The 25,601-nt window shown below is 43.4% G+C and overlaps 1 protein-coding gene across 11 annotated transcripts in view; it reads right to left on the bottom strand.

The window, feature by feature from the left end:
• STAT3 (signal transducer and activator of transcription 3) overlaps nt 1-25,601 on the bottom strand; it is a gene marked incomplete at both ends in the record, with an annotated part of 45,666 nt that overhangs the window by 15,283 nt on the left and 4,782 nt on the right. For 8 of the 11 annotated variants that reach the window (XM_084239332.1, XM_084239333.1, XM_084239331.1 and 5 more), the window contains 7 exons: nt 1,843-1,994; nt 2,160-2,254; nt 2,727-2,808; nt 2,983-3,078; nt 7,522-7,620; nt 8,220-8,364; nt 9,207-9,334. In XM_084239332.1, the coding sequence (XP_084095458.1) occupies nt 1,843-1,994; nt 2,160-2,254; nt 2,727-2,808; nt 2,983-3,078; nt 7,522-7,620; nt 8,220-8,364; nt 9,207-9,334 (797 nt within the window). Of the gene's footprint in view, nt 1-1,842; nt 1,995-2,159; nt 2,255-2,726; nt 2,809-2,982; nt 3,079-7,521; nt 7,621-8,219; nt 8,365-9,206; nt 9,358-25,601 lie in introns of those variants that run through there. The other 3 variants (XM_084239329.1, XM_084239335.1, XM_084239336.1) reach the window with 3 other exon arrangements.

Below are 25,601 nucleotides of genomic sequence, written 5' to 3' on the forward strand. Positions count from 1 at the left end.
AGTATGCATTCAGTGGCATTATATAAGAAATGGGAAATTTATTTTGTTTTTTTTATAGCTCTTTCTTAAAATGTTTACATTTTAAGAGGGAGTGGGCATGGAGGAAGAATTTATACTGCTAGGTATAAAACTTATACACAAGGAGGCACTCAGGGAACTATCACGGGAAAGTGACAAGCATTAGGACCCAGCTGTGGAGTCCACCATAGAGGATCTGGCACTCACCTTTCTCAACTTGTCCTGGTATCTGGAGGAAAAAACAGTCTAAGAAGAGGGTGTGAGCTAGCTCTGACACTACCTGCGGGCTTGGCCAGGCCCCTCACATCACAGGCCTCAGTGTCCCTGGCCTGGTCCCCTTGTGTAGGCCTTCCAATGTCAACCTTCACTGGATATGACATGACATTCTGTTGCAGCATCCTGATAACATGCATGCAGGAGTGGACAGGGACACAAAGCCTGGTTAGGCCTATTCCTAAGAACAGAGAATATTACCAGCGTCTCCCTTTGATGGTCTAACACAAGTTCAACAAAGACTAAATGGCCTCAAAGAGAGGGTGAAAGGTCAGGGCGGGCAACAGCTGAGACTTCTGGACTGCTGACTCCCTTCTAGCACTTACATTCTCTCATTCCTCAAACAGGAGCTTTTAGGTCCCCTCATCAGAAAGCACTTAACCTGCTTTCAGTAAATTAACAAAATTCAAGAGTTAGTGAGGATATGAGCAGACAGGCACTCTAAGGTAGAGTTGTCCTAAATTTCCAATTTCATGTATCTGGACTCTCCTTCATGCCAAGTTTCTCCTAGTTTCCATAAAGATTTGCTGAATGAATGAAAGGAAAAGAGCTAATTGTAGAAGAGCATATGAAGCATGATCCTACTAAGGTGGAAATGTATAGATTTTTCTCTTTGTATGTTTATGTACAATTACAGCTGTCTAAAGTGATGGTCACCAAAAGTTTACTGCTGGATGATTTGATTTTAAGAGATGTTTCTTCTTGGGCGTCCCTGGTGGCACAGGGGTTAAAGTCTCAGTGCTATCAAGCTATTGCCAGCCACTGTGGCATGAGTTTGATCCCCAGCCAGAGAGCTGACCACATGGCGCAACAGACCTCTCATGTCTTACCCACTGCTCCCCTCAGCAGTGTATTTCAGTCAGTCCACCTGTTCTGCTCCTCACTCTGTCTCTAGTGAATCCTCTCACTCCCTGCATCTCTGGCCTACACCCTAGTTCTTGCACGCATAAATAAAATATATCTTTTTTAAAAAAAAGAGATTTTTCGTCTTTATTAATTTCTTTTTTTTTTTTTTTTTTAGAGTAGGTTTTTTTTTTTTTTTTTTTTTAAAGATTTATTTATGTATGCATACAAGAACTGGGGTATAGGCCAGAGGTGTGGGGGTGAGAGGATTCACCAGAGACAGAGCAGCGAACAGAACAGGCAGACTGACTGAAATACACTGCTGAGGGGAGCAGTGGGCGAGACAGGAGAGGTCTGCTGCGCCATGTGGGTTTCTCCCTGGCTGGCCCGGGGATCGAACTCCTGTTGCAGAGGCTGTGGCTTGCTCCATAGTGCGGTGTTTAACCCCTTGCGCCACCAGGGAGGCCCTTTATTAATTTCTATATTTGAAGTGTTTCCCCTTATAAAATAAAAATAGTAATAGAAATATGTTTCTATTTGAAAAAATTATCTAAATGAAGTAAATAAGCTTTAACTCTTAGATTAAATCTGAATATAGAAAAGTCCCCACCTTTGAGATACAGAACCAATTCTCTGGGCCTACGGTTAGGCCCATCATTTTGTACAACTCTCTAGAAAGAAAGGAAAGATTTCTCTGTCTTCTTTTACCAATTTTCTAGCCGGTCTAGGCAGATGTTGGGAGGGCCTCCGATGCAAGCAATCTGCTGCCGCCTCTTCCAGTCTGCCAACTCTTCGTCTGTGAGAGTTTTCTGCACATACTCCATGGCTGACAAAAGCCCCGCCAACTCACTCACAATGCTCTGGTTGGAAACCAAAACAAAGTCAGAAAACAGACGGTCTCTAACCACATTCTTCAGTCAGTCCCAGAGAAGGAACTAACTAGAAGCCAGGCAAGTTCTGCCAGGAGAGGCCAAGATCCCACAGGTGAGCGACACGCAGGGGAACCGGGGTGGGCAGAGGCTCACCCGCCGCATCTGGTCCAGTGCAGTGAGCATCTGTTCCAGCTGCTGCATCTTCTGCCTGGTCACTGACTGGTTGTTTCCATTCAGATCCTGCATGTCTGTGGAGGAAGGGAAACCTTGACCGAGGGAATACGCTGACCCTTTGCAATAAGGCTCCTTAAGCACCAAAGGTCCCTGAGCACCCCACCAGGACTGAACACAGAGGGCGCCTCCCTGGTGGCACAAGGGGTTAAAATCTCAGTGCTATCAAACTTATCTTCAGCCACTGCGGCATGAAGCTGACCTACATGGCGCAGCAGACCTCTCCTGACTCGCCCGCTGCTCCCCTCAGCAGTGTATTTCAGTCGATTTGCCTGTTCTGTTGCCTGCTGTCTCTGGTGAATCCTCTCACCCCTCTCATCCCCCTACCCCCCACAACTCTGGCCTATACCGGAGCTCTTGTATGCATAAATAAATAAATCTTTAAAAAAAAAAAAAAGACTAAATGCAAAGGTGAGACACACAAGCCCTGAGCTCAAGGACCCCACACTCACTTTCTATAGGGGGTTGCAATGTCTAATATTCACTTGCCTCCTTGACTCTTGAGGGTTTTGTAGTTGAAATCAAAATCATCCTGGAGATTCTCCACCACTTTCATTTTCTGTTCTAGATCCTGTTTCAAACAAACAAATAAAACAGAACCAGAAGTAAAAAGGAGTTTTCTGGGGAACGGGAAAAGAAAGTTTCTAAGAAGAATTAAAACAAAGCCAAAACCTCAAAGAAGACCCACGCAGGACCCACAGGCAATACCCCCCAGTACAGGCTTCCCACCCGACACTTGCTTCACCTGGACACGCTTCCGAACATCCTGTAGGTGCTGCTCCAGCATCTGCTGCTTCTCCGTCACCACAGCGGCCGTGGGGTGGTTGGCCTGACCCCCTTGCTGCCAAAAAGGAAGCCAACACACAAGTGGAGGCAGGATACATGAGGCGAGGAAGACCTGTGCCCAGTCCCCATCCCTCCCTGTCCACTAACTGTGTGGCCAATGGTGCTGCTGCCACCGTGGTGTCCAGGAAGCGCCAACGCGGTGCTACCTGCATCCTTGTTTTTTTTTACATCTAGATTAGACTATAAACCCGGTTTTTGAGGCCCCCAGGAGACAGCATGCTGAGCTAAGACATGGTCCCTGCCTTCAAAGCTCATTCTAGGTAAGTATGTGAAAAAATTCAGAACCATTCATGACAGCAGATGTTGGGTCCCTATTTAAACATGGTGATCAATATATTTCTACAGGATAAGAAAAAACCACTCTGTCTCAGCAAGGAAATTCCTATGTAGATATTCTCTTTGGAGAGAAGAAGGGGATGCTGGTACCGTGAAAAGGTCAAATAGCAGGTGAAACTTAAAATACATGTTGTGAAATAATAGGACATCCTTTGACGACAAAGCCAAGGACAGTGATCAGGACAGTGTGTTACAGGTATGAGGAGAGAAATCAATTAATGGGACAGAACTGAGAGTTCAGGAAGACATGACATACCCAGTCTTCCAAGTTAGAAACATTCAGTACTTTGATTTCACACTGAGTCACCAAATTCTCCTGCCTCCATATTCGGTAATCTCTCAAATCAATCTCTAGATATAATGACAGTTCATGCCCCACCTGCTGAGGCCTTTGCCAATAATCTGTCACTTCCAATTTGTTCTCTATGCTGCTACCAGAAGTTTCCAAAGTAGATCTGAACATGCCAGTTTTGAGGGAACCATCATCTCCCTCTCCCACGGGCCCTCTCTAAGCCCACAAAATACAAACTTCCCTTAGGAGAGCTGGGAAGGTGGCCTCCACCCATATTTATTTCCTCACAGTGACTCAGCTGATTTGTAAGATTAGGAGAAGACTCTGAGATCACTGGAGAACCTGGCACTTTCCAGCTGGGCCTCTCTCCATCCAACTTGCCTTCTGGTACACACTTGGAGTAGTAGCAAGGGCCTGGTTTCTAGAAGCAGTTCTGAAGCCCCACTAAGATCTCTCCATTCAGTGGTCTCTGAAGCTCCGTATGGATGACTCGGTAAGTGCTACTCTGCACCCCAAGATCTAACTCAGGCATCAAAAAGCCTCTCTGCTGACCATCCAAGCCACGCTTCTCAGACTTGCTTGACCAATAACACAGCAAGAGTTTTTTAATCTCTATTCAAGGCCATGTCTACTTCTCAATTGGTAGAATACAGAAGGGGGGCAGGGGAATATCATTATCACCCACAGAACCCACCTCTAATACCTGTGCAAGAACTGTTGCTTCTGGGTATAAACATCTCAGCCCAGCACAGAATATGATAACACAATCTGATGACAACTTCAACCTCTCCTCCCCTATGCTTCAGTCTCCCCAAACTACCTACTCTTCCCCTACATTTTCATGCTCTAGCTCCCCACATGATGTCCATTCAGCCTGGCACATGCTTCTGCCCAAGTGCACCCTAACTCATCCACTCAGACTCCATGCAAATGTTTGCTCTCCTGTGGAACCTGCTCAATCTACCCAGCAATGTTATTGACATTCTCTTCCATGCTGTTGTCACTTTGAGTATCTGCACCACTCATCCCAACCAGATCAAGAGCCCTGCTAGAAGGTATCACATCCATTCATCTTCCAAGCTCCCGGTGCTTTACCCTTAGATGAGACTTAAGACTATACCAGAGTTTAACAGATAAACTAACAGTGAGGCCTGGGTTGAGGGCTGCAAGTTTTTTTTCCTAAGGTCCTAGTGGTAAATAATTTTGGCTTTCTGGGTCAGATGGTCTCTGTGGTAGAAACTGAGCTACCACAGCATGAAAGCACCACAGCCAATGCCTACAAGAGCGAGCGTGTGGGCATATTTCAATACCCATCATTTATAGAAACAGGCGGCAGGGTGGACATGACCCAGGGCATAGTCTGCTAACCCCGATATACATGACTAGAAACATCCTCTTGACATCTTCTTTCCTACCCTCTCCCAGCAATGGAGGAGCCTCTGTCCAAATCTCCTTACAGTGAGTATGTTGATCTTATATGTCAAGATGAAAGCAAAGGTTGTCCACAACAGAGAACCCCCATGATGCACAAATAAGCAGCTCTGCTCACCTCCCTATCTGCAGGTTCTCAAACGGTGAGTGAAATCAGCTCCCCTTCACCACATCTAAGCCTATCCATTTCTGCTTAAAATTCTTTAGTGGGTCCCATTTCCTACGGTAGTGGTGATAGTGGCAATGATGATGAGAGCAGCAGCAAAAAGTAGTTAACATTTTGCACATGTGTGTCAGGAACTCTTCTAGGCATTTTATATATGAGTTGATCCAGCCCTCCAAGGAACTGGCATTGCCACTGGAGGGTGGCAGAGAGAGTTTGCCTAGGTTTACACAGCACATGACAAGGCTATGGGTCCTGCTAGTCTGGTCCCCAGGGCCCTTGTGTAAATTGTTCTTCCAAGGTCGAGTTGCAAGGCATGACTTAAAAACAAAAGATTTTCATGATGCAGTCCTTAACTTAAACTGTCCTCCCAGACCCAGCCAGGCTGAGTTTTCCACACTGATCCCAAGAAGACAGGTGCTCTGATTCCCTGCTTGAACACGACCTTCTGTCTACCTGCAGTTCTCTCTTCTCATCTGCCTGAAGTCCCAACTCAGTCACTACCTTTCCTTTCTCTCTGATGCCTTCCCCAACTCCTCACTTAAACTCACACATTCTTTCTTCCATGTTCTGATACAATTTTACCTTTTAAAAGTGAAAAAATGTACGCTGTGCTCATTGCAGCATTATTCACAATAGCCAAAAGATGGACACTGCTAAATGTCCATCCACAATAAATGGACAAACGAAAGGTGGTGTGTACACACAGTGGGACAGTATTCAGCATTTGAAAGGAAGACATTTCTGACACGTGCTACAACCTAGATGAACCCTGAGGACATTAGGCTAAGTGAAGTCACAAAAAAGACAAACACATTAGGAATATGAGCAGTCAAATCCATAGACAAAAAGTAGAATGGTAGTTATGGGGAGAGGGTAGGTACAATTTTAGTTTTGCAAGATGAAAAGAGCTTTGGAGATGGGTTATATAACAATGTAAATAAATCTGACTGCTGAGCAGGACATTAAAAAATGGTTAAGATGGTAAACCATTAAAAAATGGTTTAACCATTAAAAAATGGTTAAGATGGTAAATCTTGTTGTATGTATTTTACTACAATTTTAGAAAAGAAAACATTGTCTTGATTATAGCATATGAAAATAAAACCCTGAGAGAAAGCAAAAAAGTATTTTAGTATATTTTAATAATAATTTATCTGCAGTTCTAGTGAGGGTATCCTCAAATTTAACTACAAAAGAGAAACGCATAAGAACCCAATGGTTCAATTCCAACCTATCTCCAAGATGGCTCCCCAAAACAGCACAATAACATACCCTTCTGGAACAAATGTGAACTATTACAGCCTTTGTGGAAAGCAATCCAGAACTACGTATAAAATTAAGAATATGTATATGATATGTGTGTGTGTATATGTATGTATATATATAAATATATACATATATAAAAATACAAATATATATACACATATATACATATATACATATACATATATACGTATATATTTACACACACACACACAGTTTGATCTAGCAACTCCTTTCTGGGAATTTATCCTAACAAAATGAAAAGCATCAGTACATCAAGATATATAGGCAGACACTGCAGTGGTATCTATAATGGAAAACAATCTGAATGAAATGACTACATATCAAAGGGGAGGTGACTGAACAAGTTACAGCAAATCACCGCCACAGAGTATTTTGAGTTGGCTCTATACTGCTTGACTTAGAAAGATTTACACTATTAATGACATACTATTAGTGAAAAAGATTTATACTATTAATGAAAAAATCAAGATGCAGAGAAGTAAACCCATTTAAATGTTGTGTCTGTGTGTGGGTTTTCTATAGTTCAAGTGATCCTCGAGAGTGAATATATACTGGTGATTAATGTTGGTCTCTTGGGGCGAGAGATAATGAAAGGGAATGATATTTCAGAATTTAAACAAACTTTCTTACTTATACTTCTGTACAGTTTTAATTTTTAAAGGAGCATGCATTGTATACTTGGGGAGAAATAATACTATTTCCATTATACTTGGTTGTTGGAAAAGTCATGACACATTTTTTTGCTTGAAAAACAGAAAAAAATAGTCATGACTTCTAACAATCCAACAGAAAACTTAAAAACCCAAAGCACCCACTTCTATCCTGGAGGTCAGTGGACACCCGAATGACCATCTGAGAGTGAGTTTATCTTTGTGCTCAAGGAAGCAAGCGCGCTTCCGTGGCACCTGTTTTCCCCCAGGCCTCACCTGGGCCGCAGTGGCTGCAGTCTGGAGGAGGCGGGACTCTTCCCACAGGCACCGGGCCACGATCCGAGCGATCTCCATGGGCTTCTCCAGATACCTGCTCTATAAAGAGGAAAGACAGAGGATGAAAAGCAGTACTGTGGTGATGTGGGCTCAACTTGGCAAATTTAAAGCTGGCTATCTCATAAATTGAGGAAACCAGCCCATTTACTACACAGAACAACAGAACCAAGGTCTCAGAGCCTGGCTGCCATCAGTAGGGGATAAAAGGAAACCGAGAAGAAAAGCAGCCACAGAAAGATGTGCTTCTGTGAGAGAAGGCGCCTTGGTCAGTCTTTGGACAGTATGTTATCCTGGTTTTCACAAAGGAGAGAGACTGGTCTCTGTCAAGCAGCATCCAGTTATGGTCAAACCTTTACCACCTCCGTATGAGGGGACCTAGTTAGGATTATGTTATTTTTTACATGCTAACAAAATATGATCAACATAACAATCACAGTATTACAACTGACAAAAGAAGTGTATTTCAGGCAATGAGGCTAAAAGGTTACGAGTAAACTGAGATTTGACAAAGGGCTAATAACTTCTTTGATTCTAAGAACACAATAGGTTCTCGTGAGTCAAATTAGAAAAGAAAACTTCCAGGAAAGGTAAACCCTATTTCTGCAGGTTCAGTTTCTCCTCTCAGTGAATAATCACACCTGAAGGAACTGCTTGATTCTTCGCAGGTTGTGCTGATAGAGAACATTTGACTCTTGTAGGAAGCGGCTGTACTGCTGATCAATTTCACCCAAGAGGTTATGAAACACCAAAGTGGCGTGGGATTCTTTGCTGGCTGCATATGCCCTAGGAAAAGGAAGAATGATAAAGAATGATTCTGAAACCTACACACACACAGAGAAATCACCATCAAGAAAGGGCCAAAAAAAAAAAAACAAGAAAAAAAAATCAAGGCCAATGATGCTCAATAACAATAAATATCATCAATTTAATAATTATTACTCACTGTCATAGTCTATACTTGTAATTGAGTGAAGCAGACAGATAAGCTGTTTTGCTTTAAATTCTCAGTAACTCTGGGGCCAGATTATAAGTAGCGAATAAGCAATTCCAAGCTAAGATTGTCTGTTTCCTACATCTCTAAATGACTTCCTGGCCCCTCACCAAACCTGAAAAAGCTAGATCACAGGCCAAAATTAGTAGGTGGGCCTGAATACTTTAAAGTGAAAAAATACTTCTTGGAATTCTGGGCCATTATCTCCTTTATCACTAAGCCTATTGTCCTTATGTTGTGTCTCTTTCCTTTAAAAGGGGGAATCATAAGTATGAACCCAAACTTCTACCTCTGACAGAACTCTCATTCAGATAAAAAATATCTGTGGTCTGTCCCTGGAGTGTCAGAACATACAGAAATTCTCACCAAGTAAATGAGATCCAAATCAGCCTTCAAAACATCTCCCACCAAGCAGCTGTTTCAATGTGCCAAGATATAGCTGTCTGCACGTCCTTCTAATATCAAAAAGGTTTTACAAAATAAAGTGTATCTCTTGATCTCCTGATCTTCTTTATTATCTATACCACTGTGATTTTTTTCATGAAATAGCTAACAAAGAGTTATGCTACAGCAGATCACGCTTCTTGACTCAAACCAAACCTAACAATTTGGGAGTTTCTCCAGAAGGACTTACCAATCTTGACTCTCAATCCATGGAGCCAGAAACTGCCGCAGCTCCATCGGGAAGCTGTCACTGTACAGCTGATGAAGCTGCTCCAGGTACCGTGTGTCCAACTGCTGTAGCTGATTCCATTGGGCCATCCTGCTGGAATCAGGGGTCCCAACTGTAAACCGAAGTGTTCACAGGGTCACTACAAACCCAATCTAGAAACGTCTGTCTCTCTAACATTATGTGTCAGGTTTGTGATGAGGAATACAAGCTGGTATGGAAAGGATCCTGCATGTTTCTCCCAATTTAGAACAATACACGCACACATTCTCAAGCTCTACCTCTGGAACTACATCACTTCTGCTAAACTGGGATGACAATGTCGGCATGATGTGAAGAGACTTTAAAAATTACTTAACTTTCCCATCATTTCTATTCCCCAGGGCTGTGGAAATAATATTTCTAAAGCTCCCAGCTCAGTGCCCAGCACACAACAGATGTTCAACAGATGGTAGCTTCTTCCTTTCCACTCTGCACCCCTTTTAGTAAGCTGGGGAGCATAGACAATAAACCTGAACTAAGATGTGAAGGGAGAAGAGCTAATTCCAAGACTACAAGTTTAAAGATATAGGTAAGGGTCTACCTGGGACTTCTCCACTGACCAATTTCTCACTGAACGAAAAATCAGACAAAATCTGACTTTTAAATCTCTCCATCTTGGATGAGAAAGTAGACAAGCTAAATGCCAGGCATACAAGTTGCCCCCAGGCTCACGAAACTCCAGTGAAATGCTCAGGTATGAGAAGCCAACCCATCTAGTCACCTTCGGTCATCTTTCTGAATAGCTTGGGTCATGGAAATATCAACACAGATCCCATCCTAAGAAGCTGTAAAAATACTTAACCCCGAGGGATGGCCAAAGATGGAGGTACGCACAGGTCAAAGAATACGGATATGGTTTTCTGGGATAATGAGAACACTTGATGAGAAATTGAATACACATGAACACATACACTCAGCTAGTGTTCCTGATTTACTTCTCAGACAAAGCAATAAGCAACACCTAAATACTGATCCTCTCATAAAAAAGAGCACGCAAACTGGTGGCGAGACAGACAGATCTTCTATTCTCAGAGCAGCAAGCTTCACGGTTGCCAAGTGGTACAGGATCAGACCTTCTGACAGAACCTGAGGTGGCAGTGCCACAGTTCTCCCAGTCTCTTGGGGAGACAGACTCAGATCACCCCCCGGGGTTACTACTATGATGGCGTCAGTCACACTCCCACGCAAACATTCAGGAAAGCACAGGGAGCACCTTTGCCGCAGTCTTTTACACTGAATACCTAACAACTGGAGGCAGCACTACCAACAGAGATGTCATCCAAGACACAGCTGTGACCCTAAATTTTCTACATATTTAAAAAGAAAGAAGAACTAAGTAAAATTAATGCTGACAATTTTTTTTGAGGTTTTCTTTTCCTTTTTTTTTTAGATTTATTTATTTATATAAGCACTGGGTACAGTCAGAAGCACGGGAGGGTGACAGAATTCACCAGAGCCAGAGCAGGCAGACTGACAAAGTACACTGCTGAGGGGAGCAGCGGGCGTGGCAGGAGAGGTCTGCGCACCATGGGGATTGAACAAGCGCTGCAGAGGCTGCAGGCAGCTTTGCAGCCCAGCGCTCAACCGCTGCACCATCGGGGACGTCAGGCCCTGCTGACGATATTTATTATTTGACCCGCTATCTCCTAAAATGTCGTCATTCTCAATCACACAAAAATTATTGAGGTACTTTGTACTTTTTTGTCCAAAGTTTTTTAAATCTGGTCTGTACTTTACACTTACAGCACAGATCAAAGGTATTTCCCTCCCCAGGTACCAGGGGCTTAAATTCACAGGTGAAAAAGTTCAATAAAGCAAAAAACTGAGAATGTCAGAATGAAGTATTTGCCTTAATCAGGTGAATATATTCCCATAAATAAACTCCATCTTCCAACAGTATTAGAGGGGGCTAAGTAAGTTTCAGGGTGTGGGGGATTTTTTTTTTTAACAATGTCTTCCTTCTTCTTAGGCATCTCCCAAACATTTCCAGCTACCGCTCCTTTAGTTCCCACCCTCCTAGCCATCGCCTACCCCAAAGACTACCCTGAGACAGGACAGACACTGCTTGAGCAGTGGACTTGGACACCAAACACTGGCTGCAATGAAAGCAACAGCCTTAAGTACACGCCACATGCTGAAGCAGAAGCATCTTAACCACAGCCATTAGAACGCTTACATTATTTGCATTAGTGTCAAGTTACGATCTGCCTCCCAGGCTAAAAGCATCAGGATCTGTCCTGTGTTTCTCAGAACCTGATTTGCATAGAAATTTGTATAATATGCCTTTTGATGTAGATTCTACTGCGAGTGAATGTACTGAAATTGGAGACCTACATGATTCAATATGGTCGTTACTTAGTCATGTGTGGCTGCTGAACACCTGAAATGTGGCTGGCTCAAACTGAGACGGCCTTGCTGTAATACAAAATACACACTGGGTTTTAAAGACTTAGCACAGGGGCCTCCCTGGTGGCGCAAGGGGTTAAGATGCAACCTATGAAGCTATCCACAGCCTCTGCAGCACCAGTTCAATCCCCGGCCAGGGAGCAACCCACATGGCACAGCAGACCTCTCCTGCGCGCGCCTGCTGCTCAGCAGTCAGTGTATTTCAGTCAGTCTGCCTGTTCTGTTCCCCGCTCTGTCTCTGGTGAATCCTCTCACCCCCCACCCCTCTGGCCTGTACCCCAGTTCTTCTATGCATAAATAAATAAATCTTAAAAAAAAAATAAAGACAGCACAAAAAATGTAAATAACTCATTGAAGTTGAAATGATTGATTTTAGACACAGAATTACATTAAAGATGCTATTAAAATTAATTTCACCCATTTCTTTTTACTTCTTTTATTGGGGCTACTAGAAAATTTAACATTACATATCTGATTGCATTCTATTTTTATTGACCACTGCTGCTCTACATTCAGTAATTAAAAAGGTTATCTTCTCCTGGGCCTCCCTGTTGGTGCAGCGGGGAGGGCATAAATGAAAGCCAAAGAGGAGGTGGTATTTTCAAAGGGAACACAGGCAAAGAGTCAAACAGTAATCACCATAAAGACTGCTTAGCTACATATCATATTTAACTAACAGGAGCCACAGGGCAATCAAACCACTGCTCTTTATAAGAACAACATATCCTTAAGAGATTACTGGCTAAATTGTCCAGGAAAACCACTGCCAACTAGCTTTGTGTAACTGCTTCATCAGAAAAAAAATTTTAAAGTCCACTTTATTTCACAATCTTATTTCTGGGTTTTCAAATTACAAATTAACCTAAAGAACATTACTAATTTTTTTTAAAAGATATATTTATTTATGCATACAAGAGCTGGGGTGTAGGCCAGAGGTGGGGGGCACAGTGAGCAGATTCACCAGAGACAGAGCGGGGAGCAGAACAGGCGGACTGAGGGGAGCAGCAGGTGAAAAAGGAGAGGTGTGCTGCACCATGTGGGTCCCCTCCCTGACCGGGGATGCAACTTATGCTGCAGTGGCTGGGGAGAGCTTGACAGCACTGACTTTAACCCCTGTGCCACCAGGGAGGCTCCAAAACACTACTAAATTCTAACTGAAGTATTTCTACTCTACAGAATAATTCTAAGCCTGTGACTTCATAAACATTTTCACTGAACCCCAAAATACAAATGATCTGTGCAACAATTTGAGTGTTGTTATAGGTACAAAAGAGAGGAGTCAGTTTATTTCACACAGTAGCCAGCCCAGGACATGACACAGGGTTTAATTCTCTTAAGGTGTTTGCTAAATTTAGGTTAGCAGACAGATGTTAGGGTATAAAGGAAAGTTAAATGCGACCTTATTTTCTGCAACTGAAAAGAAAAATGAAAAGTGAAACAGCAAGTTACCAAAGACTTTCTGGACTTTTCAAAACAGGAATTTCTCAACCCCATGGGGATAATTTACCAACAACAAGTCATAAGGCAAACAGCTATTGTCTAATTGGGGAAGTTGTGACTGTAAAGATCACTAAAAAAGTTCATCCAAAGTCACAATTTCATCTTGAGAGTTATATCTAAAGAAACCAAGGGATGTGTTGAGAAACCGGAGTTAGGACCACTTACAAAAGGGATTCCTTTTCATAAAGTTGCTTTATAAATGAAAGCTTTTACCTCCCACCCATACACCAGGGAGTAAGGGGCCACACTGAGGGAGGGATAAAAACCAGGTGCAATGCAACAGTATAGAACAGAAAGTGACCTACAGATAACCGCAGCTTGTCATGAAAGTCTGATGCTGGGTGTTATCCATACGCTTATGTTTTAAATACAGCATACCTTTTTTACCTGTGGGCCAGACTAAACTTCTCTTTGCAGTCAAGAGAGGCCCATGACGAAGATAACCAAATAAAGTAACATGGAAATAGAAACTAGTGGTCTTTTCAAGACACTTTTGAAAGAATATAATGTTCACTGTGGAAATTTGGGGATAGGGAGGTGAAACTGAAGATAAAATCACCCAAATCCTGTTATTCCACTCTCTATAACTGCAATTGACCTGCTGATGTCATTCCTTTAACTCTATCTCAGAGCACATGCAGAGACCTTTTTCTTTTTTAAAAGTTGGAATGAGAGTATTTTTATAGCTTTGTGTTTTTAAGCTGATTATACAGTTAATATTTTTCTATACAAAGAGATTTCTGTTTAAAGCCCACAAAACAATGATTTGAGTTCCACTAGTATTTTCAAGACAATCATGCTAATTCCATTGAGGGTCACAGAACTATTCATGTTTGCAAGCTCTGGTTTATTTATTCTCACCATACTACATTCCAAAAATAATCTGAGGTAGCTGCAAACTCTTCAAAGTAAATTAGGGAAGAGGAAAAATGAGAAAAAAATAAAAGACAGTTAATACCAGACAAAGAACTCAACCTTCATGAAATTGTCACAATAAGATAAAGCTTGTAATGAATGGCAGGGAGTGTACATTTAACCACTGATTAATTTAACTCTTCATAACTACCCTAGATATTAAGAAAAAGGAATTTCAAATTTAAAAAATGGTAATTCAAAATAAGTATATTTGTATGGTAAACATAATTTCATTGCTTACAAATCAAAATATTATCTTTACAAGGTTTAAGACTAAACATTTGCCTTTACAATAACAAATCTATATGAAAATCTAGTTTGACTTCCTACAAAATACAAAATACTAATACATGCATGAACTAGGCTTACTATAATATTCAAATACACTGTTACAAATAGAATTTGCCTGAAAGGGAGAAACTAACTCTTTTTTTGCAAAAAGGGACATTGAGACAGAAGAGGCCCAAGTTATAGTTCCCCTACTAATGTGGCAAAGTGGAACATATGAAGAAGCCCCAAGCTACTGGGGGCAGAGCTTAGAGAGGTAAGGAAAAGAACAGTTTTTTATGACACTTGGCACCCACTTACCCCCCAAAAAAATCCTACTAAGCCCTCACTCTTACCTCACACTAATTCTTCTTGAAAGAGTTAAAGAATCTTGCACCAAGCATATTCTTGTTTTCATTCCAAATCCTAACACGCCATAGGTGTTATGCCGAGCACAACCTCTGTATAGTTCCCTAATTTATATCCAGAAATATAGAGCGGGAAATGTATCTGATTTACAGTTGACTTTGAAAGGCAAAGATTACCAGGAATGTGAACAGTGAAAACGAAAGAAAACTGATGCTGTGATCCACAAAGGACAAGATTTTAAAAACAAAGCCAAAACAACTACACTGAATTGAGCGCTCACCCAGCTATTTTTGAGGAAAAGAAGCCAAAACCTGTGGATTACCAAGAACTCTTATTACTTCAAAACTAATAATATTAAGAGATTAATATATAGCTGCCCCCGGTGGTGCAGCTGTTGAGCGCTGGGTTGCGAAGCTGCCCGCAGCCTCTGCAGCGCCGGGTGAGGGTCCCACATGGCGCGCAGACCTCTCCTGCCGCCCGCTGCTCCCCTCAGCAGTGTACTTTGTCAGTCTGCCTGTTCTGCTCTCCGCTCTGTCTCTGGTGAATTCTCCACCCTCCCGTGCTTCTGACTGTACCCAGTGCTTGTATAAATAAATACAAGAAAAAAAAAAAATTTGAGGGAGGCACCACATATGATAAATATTTCAGGTTAAGGGAACAAGAACATATCAAACAGAATTCCCTCTAAATTGAAAGTAAGAAAATCAGACATGCTTTGTCAATCACTGAGTGTGCAGTTTATGGTTAAAAGTGCCTGAGAACACATCTGTGGCTCTAGATGAAAACCACAAAACAACTAAATTTGTGCGTCACACAGTCTCCCCATTTTGTGACACTTCCAGTCCACCAACCAGACCTGCTCTTGTGATTCAGTGTGGTGGTATGAGTGTGATAGGGCACAGGAGGGGCACCCCGGATCCCCCAAACCTGCCTGCTCAAAATAGATTTTGCCATCCACCACATCAAGGACAAACATACTCTAGTGACAGACATTTAATGGGAAGGAACTTTGATACAAGTAGTGTGCAACAAAGAAAAGACAAAGTATATAGTTTCCAAATCGCACTCAAAGTTACCCATCCCCTTGTGGGTAAATGCCAGCCAAACAAGGTTGGCCACTGAGGCCTGAAAGCCTGACACAAGTCTAAGGCACCTCCTGGTGGGGATCCATAGGAAAAGGGCAGAAGGGGCCCAGCACGTCTGGAAAACAAGGAGCAAAATCAAATCAAAATAAAAGCTGCCAGGCCTCCCCGGTGGAGCAGCAGGTTGAACGCAGCGCTGTGAAGCTGTCGGCGGCCTCTGCAGTGCCGGTTCAATTCCCGGCCAACCAGGGAGATACCCACATGGCGTGCCAGACCTCTCCTGCCTCACCCGCTGCTCCCCTCAGCAGTGTCTTTGGTCCATTTGCCTGTTCTGTTCCCTGCTCTGTCTCTGGTGAATTCTCTCACCCTCCCGGGGCTCTGACTGTACCCCAGTTCTTGTATAAATAAAAATAAATCTTTAAAAAGAAAACAGGATAAAAGCTGCCATTGTTACCCTCCCCACGGGTCTCTCACCCACATTTGTTTCAACCAGCCCAAGACCAAGAAGCAAGCACCACTTCTTCACATGTCCTTCTGCTCCATGTGCCTCCTCCAGGTCTCCTGCTAGCTCTACATCCTTCCTTTCTTTTCCAGTCTCCTCCCCAGCTTCTCCTCCTCCCGGCTCAGCTCCACCCTGCCTTGAGTGAGGCAGGGAACCTAGAACCTCCCCTTTCCCTGGGAACCACCCTGTTTACCATCCCCCCTTTTAATTTTCATTCCACCATATCTAAGGTGGCAAAGATGTCCGGGTGCAGCCTTATAAGACAACTTTTCCCCCCAGAATTCTAGTGACTGACGCTGGATGAGCCTGGGACACTGGCAAATCCTGGCTACCATTTATCAGCTGTTTGTTTTGGTAACATTACTTGATTACTGAACAGGCCTCTTCAGTAAAAGGGGAAGCTTCCTTCTCTTGAAGGACTGTAGTAAAGATCCCTCATCCAAGGTGCTGAGTGTCTAGCACTGGGGTATGGTTCTTCCCCACCCCACCCTCTACCCCAAGCCATCCTTTCATCATTTCTTATGCTAAATTCATTTCCTCAATGCCCTGAAAGGAATGAGATTAACATATTAGATCATTGAAAGTTAGTGATAAAGTCAACTTTCCCTGATCTGTATAATATATACATTTTTAATGGGCCTGTGTCCCATACCCTGAAAACAGAAAAGCTGTGCTTTGGGACAGTGTGAAGGGGAGACAGGAGGGCTGGTTGGTGCCCTGATGAAATAGCTCCACACCTAGTCTACCTATGGATAGCTCCAGGTCCTAAAAAGACTACCAGTGAAAACACTGATATCCAAGATAAAGAAAAAGATGAAAAATAAGAAACTTGGCTTAAGAGCAGTCCCAGTAACTAATGATTATCACTAATATTTATTGACTAAGTGCCAGGTACTGTTTTATTTATTTATTCATTTCATCTTCACAACAACCCTAAGAGACAGGTACTATTTCTATCCCCATTTTTACAGACTAGGAAACTGAGGAACAGAATTTTAAGTGACTCACGCATCAAGGTCATACAGGTAGAAGGTATGAAGCTGGAATCCTAACCTACTGAGTCTGTTTTGCCCTCAACTACTAAGCCAGAGTGGGAGTTCTCATTGATTTTCAAATATCATGAACCAACCACAAGAGCACGTCAATGTGATCTTATAGTATTTCAACAAACATATGAAGTACTTGAATCAAAGACCTAATAATTCCACTGTAAGTGGCCCACCCTTAGAATGATATTCTAACTATATTATACTTTAAATGGTCCCCTAAGAAACACACACACTCAGGGAAGGGCAATTAGGATGTGAGGCACCCAAGAACTTGCACTTGTGCCCAGTGAAGAACAGACCTAGGGAACAAGAAATGGGGTTAGGAGAGGAAAACATGAATAACAGAAGAGAGGCTCTTCAAATAATGGGAAATCTGAACATGGAAGGATGACTCACCCCAGAAGCAGAATCTGTTTCCCTGTAACATCTACGCTTGACTCTGGAGCAATCCCCTTTGTATACAGAGGTTCCCCACCCTGCAGATTAGAATCACGAGGGTGGATTTTTGAATAATAGTAAAACAAGGATGCCTGGGAACCAAACCAAGTGATGATGGTGGGAACCGGGTTTCAGTGATGGTCAGATGGTGCCAATATGTGGCCAGACTGAGAAGCTTGAGCAGAGAGTGAGGCTCACCTCTGAATGCACCTCAGAATCATCTGAGGAAACAGTTCTAGGGGGCCAGATGCTGGTCCTTACTCCAAATGTGCTGAATATTATAATCTCCAGGGGTGGCATCCAAGCAGCTTCAAGGGAACAGAACACAGCAGAGGTATAAGGGGATGACTGCATGAGATGAGGCTGGAGAAAATTCTCCGGGGATGTATGTAGACCATACCATAAAATGTGGACTCTCCCAAGGGCAATGGAGAAGTTCAAAGCTTTAAGCAAACAGATGACAATGTGATTTACACTGCAGAAAGACTCCTCGAGGCTGCAGCCATCAAGGTGAGCAATGGTGGTGTCCCCATCTTGTGTAGCAGCATCAGAAGTGTCTTGAGGAGAGGGAAACATCTACAGAGATATTAAAGAGGAAGATGTGGCATAACTCAGTGACGGGTTGAAGGGCAAAGATGACTCAGAGAGGATGTGCAAGGGACAACCTTCACGTTCCTGCTGAATTTGGTGTTCAAATGACAGGCAGACACTCACCCTGAGAAAGTGACAGCAGCAACCCCAACATCCAGAGAGCAACTGGGCTAGATGACCTCTAAAGACTAGTCTCTCTACAAATCACAATCACGCTCATGCCCGCAAGACATTCAAGTGACTGTGATCCAAGAACAAATGCTATGGTAAAAATAGTAAGTTGATCTTTAGCCAAAAGGGTCCGGGGTTTGCACTCCAGCTGACTGAGAAACACAAAAGGAGTCAAAGGCAAAAGAACATGGGTCCGAAACCTCAGTCAAAATGCACCCCGGCCACAAGAGCTTTTAGCTGTCTCCCCACATCTGCCTGCTCCCCTCCAGTCTGTTTTCCATGCTGCGAACAAAGACAGACTTGACCTTGCTCCTTCCCTACTTAGAACCCCGCTGCTGGCTGAGGCTGCATTGTTCGCAGGCTGAGGAACAAAACGTGTGTTTTAAGGCAGAACAGCGTTACGCTGACAGCATGGAACCTGGAGCCAAGTGCCCAGACTCAAATCCTGGCTCTAACCCCTTGACGCAGACGAGCTAGTGCCAGCTACTTAGAACTCTTTGTGCCTCAGCTTCTTCATCTGTAAAAAGGGAAGAAAACAGAGGACTTTTCTCTCAGGTCACTAGAAGAACTAAATGAGCTCCTGCATGCACAGCACCGGCTGGCACATAGTAGGTACGTATGGCAAGTGTTATTAATATGACCAGTCACGTGGCTGGCCCTGCCTTTCCCGCATTGGCAGGCACTGGCTTGCTGGCTGAGCTCCTGGCACTGACTCTGCTCTTCTTTCAGCTGCTCAAAAACAGGCCTCCTGCACATGCCTTCCTTCTGTCATCTTTGCCATCACTTGGACTTGGACTGTAACTGCTTAACTGGCACCTGTAACTGCCAAGCTGGGCCGCCAGTCAGGCAGAAAAGCCTGGGCTTTTGCTCACTGGTTTGTCTGCCCCCGTCCCCCAGCATCCAACAGAGGTTCCCCCTCAGGACTGGTGCTCAAAAGCCAGGTATTGAATGAATGAACCGCTGGTATAACCATAACTACACTGAGCCAGTCTCCCAGAGAACACTGCATCCAGTAAGAGAGATTCTCAGGAGCCGACCAACTCTTTCCATTTTGCTGTTGGAAAAACTCATGGATAATGTGTCAGTGACCTTTCAAGAAGGGTAAAATCGCAGAATTCTCCCCAGTTTAAAAACAAATGCTAACTTCTCACTGACCCAAAACCTTCCATTACCATCAGCTAAAGTTCTCCAATTCCTCAGCCGACTTTGGCCATGTCCAGCATTCTGCCTCAAGATGACTTTCAAAAAATCTATCTTCCTTCAAGTCAACAGATCTCATCTCCCCCTTACCACTGTCCCCAGACCCTGCAGACTTTGTTCCTTTCTCACCAGCTAACATTCTCGCTGGTGGCATTATACCGCCCCTTCCGGCCTCTGTTACAGTGGCTATCCCCAACCCCAACTTCAGGCCAGCCTCTGCTTTAACTTTCAATACAGTGCTGAGCAGTTGAGGCTTTTCTTGTATTGATTCCATTTCCTGCACGTGAGGATCACTCTGCTGGCCACTCTCCTGTATCATTCTGATTTAGAGCTCCCAAATGAATCACTGAAGATGCCGAGTGATAATTTTCTTCAGCGTTTCCTTTATTCACATTTGTACACACACATAAATTCCCCTTCCATTGCAAGTGTCTACTGAACAGACACTGATGATCACAGGACTGAGCATGACATCGTTATGGCAACTACGTGGAAGAAAACAAGATGGGCTCTCCCCCAAAGGATTGATTTTCTAGATTTGGAGTCTTTTCTAAAGAGAAGCAAAGTAACCTTCCAATGAGTTGCAAATGCCGAGGAACTCATACTAACAATAATCAGGTAGGCGGCCAGTGTTTCAAAGCAGAAGGAGTACAGACTTTGAGAAGCAATTATAGGTTGGGCCAGCAAGTGTCATGTCAAAATTTCCAGGCCTGAGGGCAACTGGAAGGAGAAGAAGGGCAAGTTGCTGGAAAAAAACTGTGGGTATTATTACCTTTGGCCAACGCCCAAATAAAAGAGACACAAAAGTATCCATTGTTCTAGAATGCAATGTAAGTTATTAATATTCTTCTAAGGCAGGCACTGAAATAAAACAGCAAAAGGGAATTTTTGAATCTAAATGTCACAGACCCATAATATAGCTTAATACTTACTGAAGATAAGGAAGATGTTTTTCTCAAATTTATTCAGATCACTTTTCCTCTAGAAGATACTGAGGAAATTCCAGTTACTTAGCATGGAGCAATGTATATAACTGGGGCTCAGAATCCATGTACATGAATCCTGAATTAGAACTCCTTTCTTCAAAGTAACTATGTTTAGGGGCAGAACCTCAAATTCAAAGGGCATCTGAGGTGTTTGTGAAACATGGCCCCAAATAGTTTGATATTCCTCCTGCTGAGAGGAGGGGGTCTTTGTCACCTCCCCTTGAATCTGGCTGAGCCATGACAGCTCCAAACAACAGAACATGAGTGGCAAGTCCATATGCAGCATCTATTGCTTCTCTGCTTCCACTGGATTCTCCTAGAATCCGCACCCAGCCACCACTCTCCGAGAAGCCCAAGGCAAGACAGGCCAGCCAGAGGCACTGGTCCACAGTCCTGGCTGAGGTTGGCCTTTGCATCAGATAAGTGAGTAAAGCAACCTCCAGATGATGACTCCATCCAGAAGTTCCAGTCCCAGACATTATTACAGAGCAAAGACAAGCCATCCCTGTGTGCCTATGACAAAAATAGATAGTTTCCCAATATAAACACTTATATTAAAATTTATATCTCCAAAGGGAAAAAAATGTTTAAATATAAGACTTTTCTTATAAAGCATAATAGAGTTGTTTCTCTTTAAATTGCAATAATGACACTTCAGCATTGCTGTAAATTAAAAAAGGACATTTCATGACATGAGAATTATCTGTCCAGATAGAAAATGATAGCATTTGGGGGCCTCCCCAGTGGCGCAGCGGTTGAGCGCTGGGTTGCGAAGCTGCCCGCGGCCTCTGCAGCGCCGGTTCGATCCCCAGCTGCTCCCCAGCCACCGGAGGAGGGTCCCGCATGGCGCGCAGACCTCTCCCGCCGCCCGCTGCTCCCCTCAGCAGTGTACTTCGGTCCTTCTGCCTGCCCTGCTCCCTGCTCTGGTGAATTCTCTCACCCTCCTGCGCTTCTGACTGTACCCAGCACTTGTATAAATAAATAAATCTTTAAAAAAAAGAAAAAGGAAATGATAGCATTTGGGAATCTAAGAAGTATACCATAATTAAGCATTGACATGTAGACACTAAAATGAGGCATTGCATAAAACAGAAAATCACTTGGATGAGTAAGTTTGTTTTGAAGAAAATGCCCAAAGTGAGGCTCTAAGACCCAACCTACAGTTATAGTAAATTTCTTCACACAGTAAATCCACTGCCTGCCTTTCAAAGCTTTGCCCTCAAGACACCTGGCCCCAACTCAATAACCCAGAGCATTTCTGTTCTTGTTATTGTTGTTGACCAGAGTTAAAATATGTAAAATCCAACCTCCTCACTGTACAGACATGGAAACAGACATGGGTGTGAGGGTCCTTCCCACCACAAGATGACTTAGGAGGATCAAATCTTAGACTTTACAACTGAAAAAATCTGGTTGGGGTGGGAGAGGAAAAAAAAAGCCTGACTACAAAGAGAGAATTATCTATGCAGATAGAAAAACGGTCAAAGTTATAGGCTCCTGAAGAAAAGTATTCTGTTGTTGAAATTTTTTTTTTAAATGTATAACAAAACTGTGGTCTGTGTAAATAAAAAATGCACAGAAACAAACTGTATCATTACTCAGAGCTTTTCTAGCTAACCTGTGATTTTAGGAGGCCACGTGTAGCACTGTCATTGACTTACTGATCATCTGAGTGCTAAGCCCAAAGGAACACAGAATTGGAGGACTCATAGTCCCTCCTGGGACAAGAGGAATTCACAACTCCAGCGGCACCCCTGGAACACAACTCCAAAATAACAATGTGGGGCCTCCCCAGTGGCACAGCTGTTGAGCGCTGGGTTGCAAAGCTGCCCGCAGCCTCTGCAGCGCCAGTTCGATCCGTGCCGGTTCGATCCCCGGCTGTGGGGCAAGGGTCCCACATGGCGCGCAGACCTCTCCTGCCACCCACTGCTCCCCTCAGCAGTGTACTTCGTCAGTCTGCCTGTTGTGTTCTCCACTCTGGCTCTGGTGAATTCTCTCACCCTCCCGCGCTTCTGACTGTACCCAGTGCTTGTATAAATAAATTAATAAATCTTTAAAAGAAAAAAAAAGGTGAATGTTGTTCTTGAGTTGCACGACCTGATCCCTACTGTCAATGAAGATGGAGTTTTGAAAGAAGGCAGAGGTATAACAAGGTAATTCTATGAAAATGAAAAAATGCTCCACTAGAAGGCATGCACTTGACAAGGCAGAGTGGCTCTACAGGAGGGACGGTGGCCAGAGAGGAAGGGAACCAGCCCAAGTAGAGAGAACAGATGGGCAAAGACAGGAGTGCTCAAGAGAACGTGACAGTGATCTTCTGGTAAAACATAAAGCAAAAACCTGCTGAAGTGACAATAATGCAGGGGTAATGAGTACAAACCCACAAGGAAAAAGGTGGGAAACAAGATGAAAATGGACAAAGACATCAACCAAGTTTCTGGAACCCATAAAGTGGAGAGATGGTAACTGACCCGGGCCAACTGAGACCGCTGATTGGTAAATACCTACAGAATGGATTTCCAACCAGATGTATGCTGTGTGACTCCCAAAGCTCAAAGTTGGATGTGGTAGGTATGGCTGAAGTCAGGGATAAAAGACTTGGCTGAAAACCAGAGAATTGGTTGAAACATCTGTATGAAGAGTTTTTGGACTCTCTAGGTAACTACTCCTCAGGAGAGAACACCCTTATTGTTTAGAAAAAGCTAAGTCTGCACTTGGGGACATCAGGCTGAGGGGAGCAAGTCACTGAACTCAAACAGAGATTAGGTGAGAAGCTGGATACATCAGCTCCCAGTACCCTGGCAAGCAGGGCCTCCCCAACCACCCAACAGTGAAGCCCAGCATACAGCAAACCCAGCAGGTACATGATCCTTCAACTTTACTACACTTTCAAAGAAAACCTCCAACATGAGAGAGATGAACAAGAGAGGAACATAGGAATCAGAGAGTACTAGGAACGTACAAAAATGTCACAAAGCAAAATATTGTCAGAGACAAATTATACCCATTAACCAGGAACAGCATAAAAATGAAGATGAAAAAGGCAACAGCCAGAATCCTAGAATGTAACCCACAACAAAGAAGATGGAAAATAAAAATACTGGGGAAGCAAAACGAAAGCCAGATGATCTCCCCAGAAGATTCAATATCTGACCAAGAGGATTCACAGAGAGAGAAGACAAAACCTGTTAGGTTGGAAGTGTCAAAGAAATAATCAAAAATTCTCCTTTCCAGCTGGAAAGGGAACCTTCCTTGCAGGACCCAACCCATGACCAAAAGTGCACCGAAGCCAGGCACGCCCTGTCAAATTTCAGAACAGTGTGAAGAAGTTCTACAAGTTTCCCGAGAACCAGGACCAGGTCACTTGGAGAGGCTCAGACATCAGAAGCGCATCAGACTTTGAACACAAACACTAAAGGATTTAGAGCCTATTAAGCTAACAATGCCTTCAAAATGAAGAGCAAATAATTCAATGCCCACCCACACAAACTGTCATCCAAGTGTGAAGGGAGAACAGACATTTCAGATAGGCAACAACTAGGAAAAATGTACTATGCACCTCTTCTTGATAGCATTTTACTCAAATATGAGTTTCAGCAAATGAAGCAGTAAAGCCAGAAAGAGAAAGATGTGGGATCCAGGAAAAAGAGAATCCAGCACGGGAGAGTGTGAAAAGGAGACCCAGATTGCAGCAGGATTGCCAAGAAAATGATTTGCTTGTCTATGTGTAAATATAGACACAGGGGGTTTGAGATCCACCCAAATATTTGGGGGAAAGTCAGCAACACGTATAAGAAAATGAAACACGGGCCTCCCTGGTGGTACAAGGGGTTAAGCACCGCACTATAAAGCAATAGCAACCTCTGTAGCATGAGTTCGATCCCTTTCCCGCCAGGGAGCAACCCACATGGCTCAGCAGCCCTCTCCTGACTCTCGCTGTTCCCCTCAGCAGTGTATTTCAGTCAATCTGCCTGTTCTGTTCTCCACTCTGTCTCCAGTGAATCCTCTCACCCCCCGCATTTCTGGCCCATACCCCAGCTCTTGCCATGCATAAATAAATAAAATAAATTTTAAAAAACATAAAATGATACTGAGTGGGTTAACTAAAGTGGTTTAAATATTATGATGTATACTCTACTGTATGGGAAGGAATAGTGGTGGTTACAGAAAGAATCCTCACCAATGATAATAGGAAGTTAAAAGGTACCTAAGAGTTGATTTATCAAAAAAGCAGTAAATGCACATTACTTAGAAGCACAGGAGTCGATACCAGAAGGAAAATTAAATGTTCTGCAAGTGGACACCTCTGAGCAGCAACAGCTGGAGGTGAAGAGGGAAGGGACAGAGCACTGCTGCTTACAAGATAAGCTTTTCTGTATTCTTTGATTTCTAATGATGTGTACACATTGCTTAGATAAAAATTAAAATACCAAAGAAAATGAAATTTAGGCAACATAATTTTATCTTCTCTTTAATGGACTCATTCAGAAGAGAAAAGCCTCTGGAGGGGTCTCCCTGGTGGCGCAGGGGTTAAAGTCTCAATGCTATCAAGCTATCCCCAGCCACTGCAGCATAGTTCAATCCCGGCCAGGGAGCTGACCCACATGGCACAGCAGACCTCTCCTGTCTAGCCTGCTGCTCCTCTCAGCAGTGTTTCAGCAGATCCACCTGTTCTGCTCCCCACTGTCTCCAGTGAATCCTTTCACCGCCCCCCAACCCCGCACCTCTGGTCTACACCCTAGTTCTTGTATACATAAATAAATCTTTAAAAAAAAAAAAAAAAGCCACTGTCTGGAGCCAAGGGTGGGGCACAGAGTGGTGAAGAAGGCAGACATGCCCTC

Source organism: Talpa europaea (genome assembly GCF_964194135.1).
Source record: "Talpa europaea genome assembly, chromosome: 7".
NCBI classification, from domain to species: domain Eukaryota; kingdom Metazoa; phylum Chordata; class Mammalia; order Eulipotyphla; family Talpidae; genus Talpa; species Talpa europaea.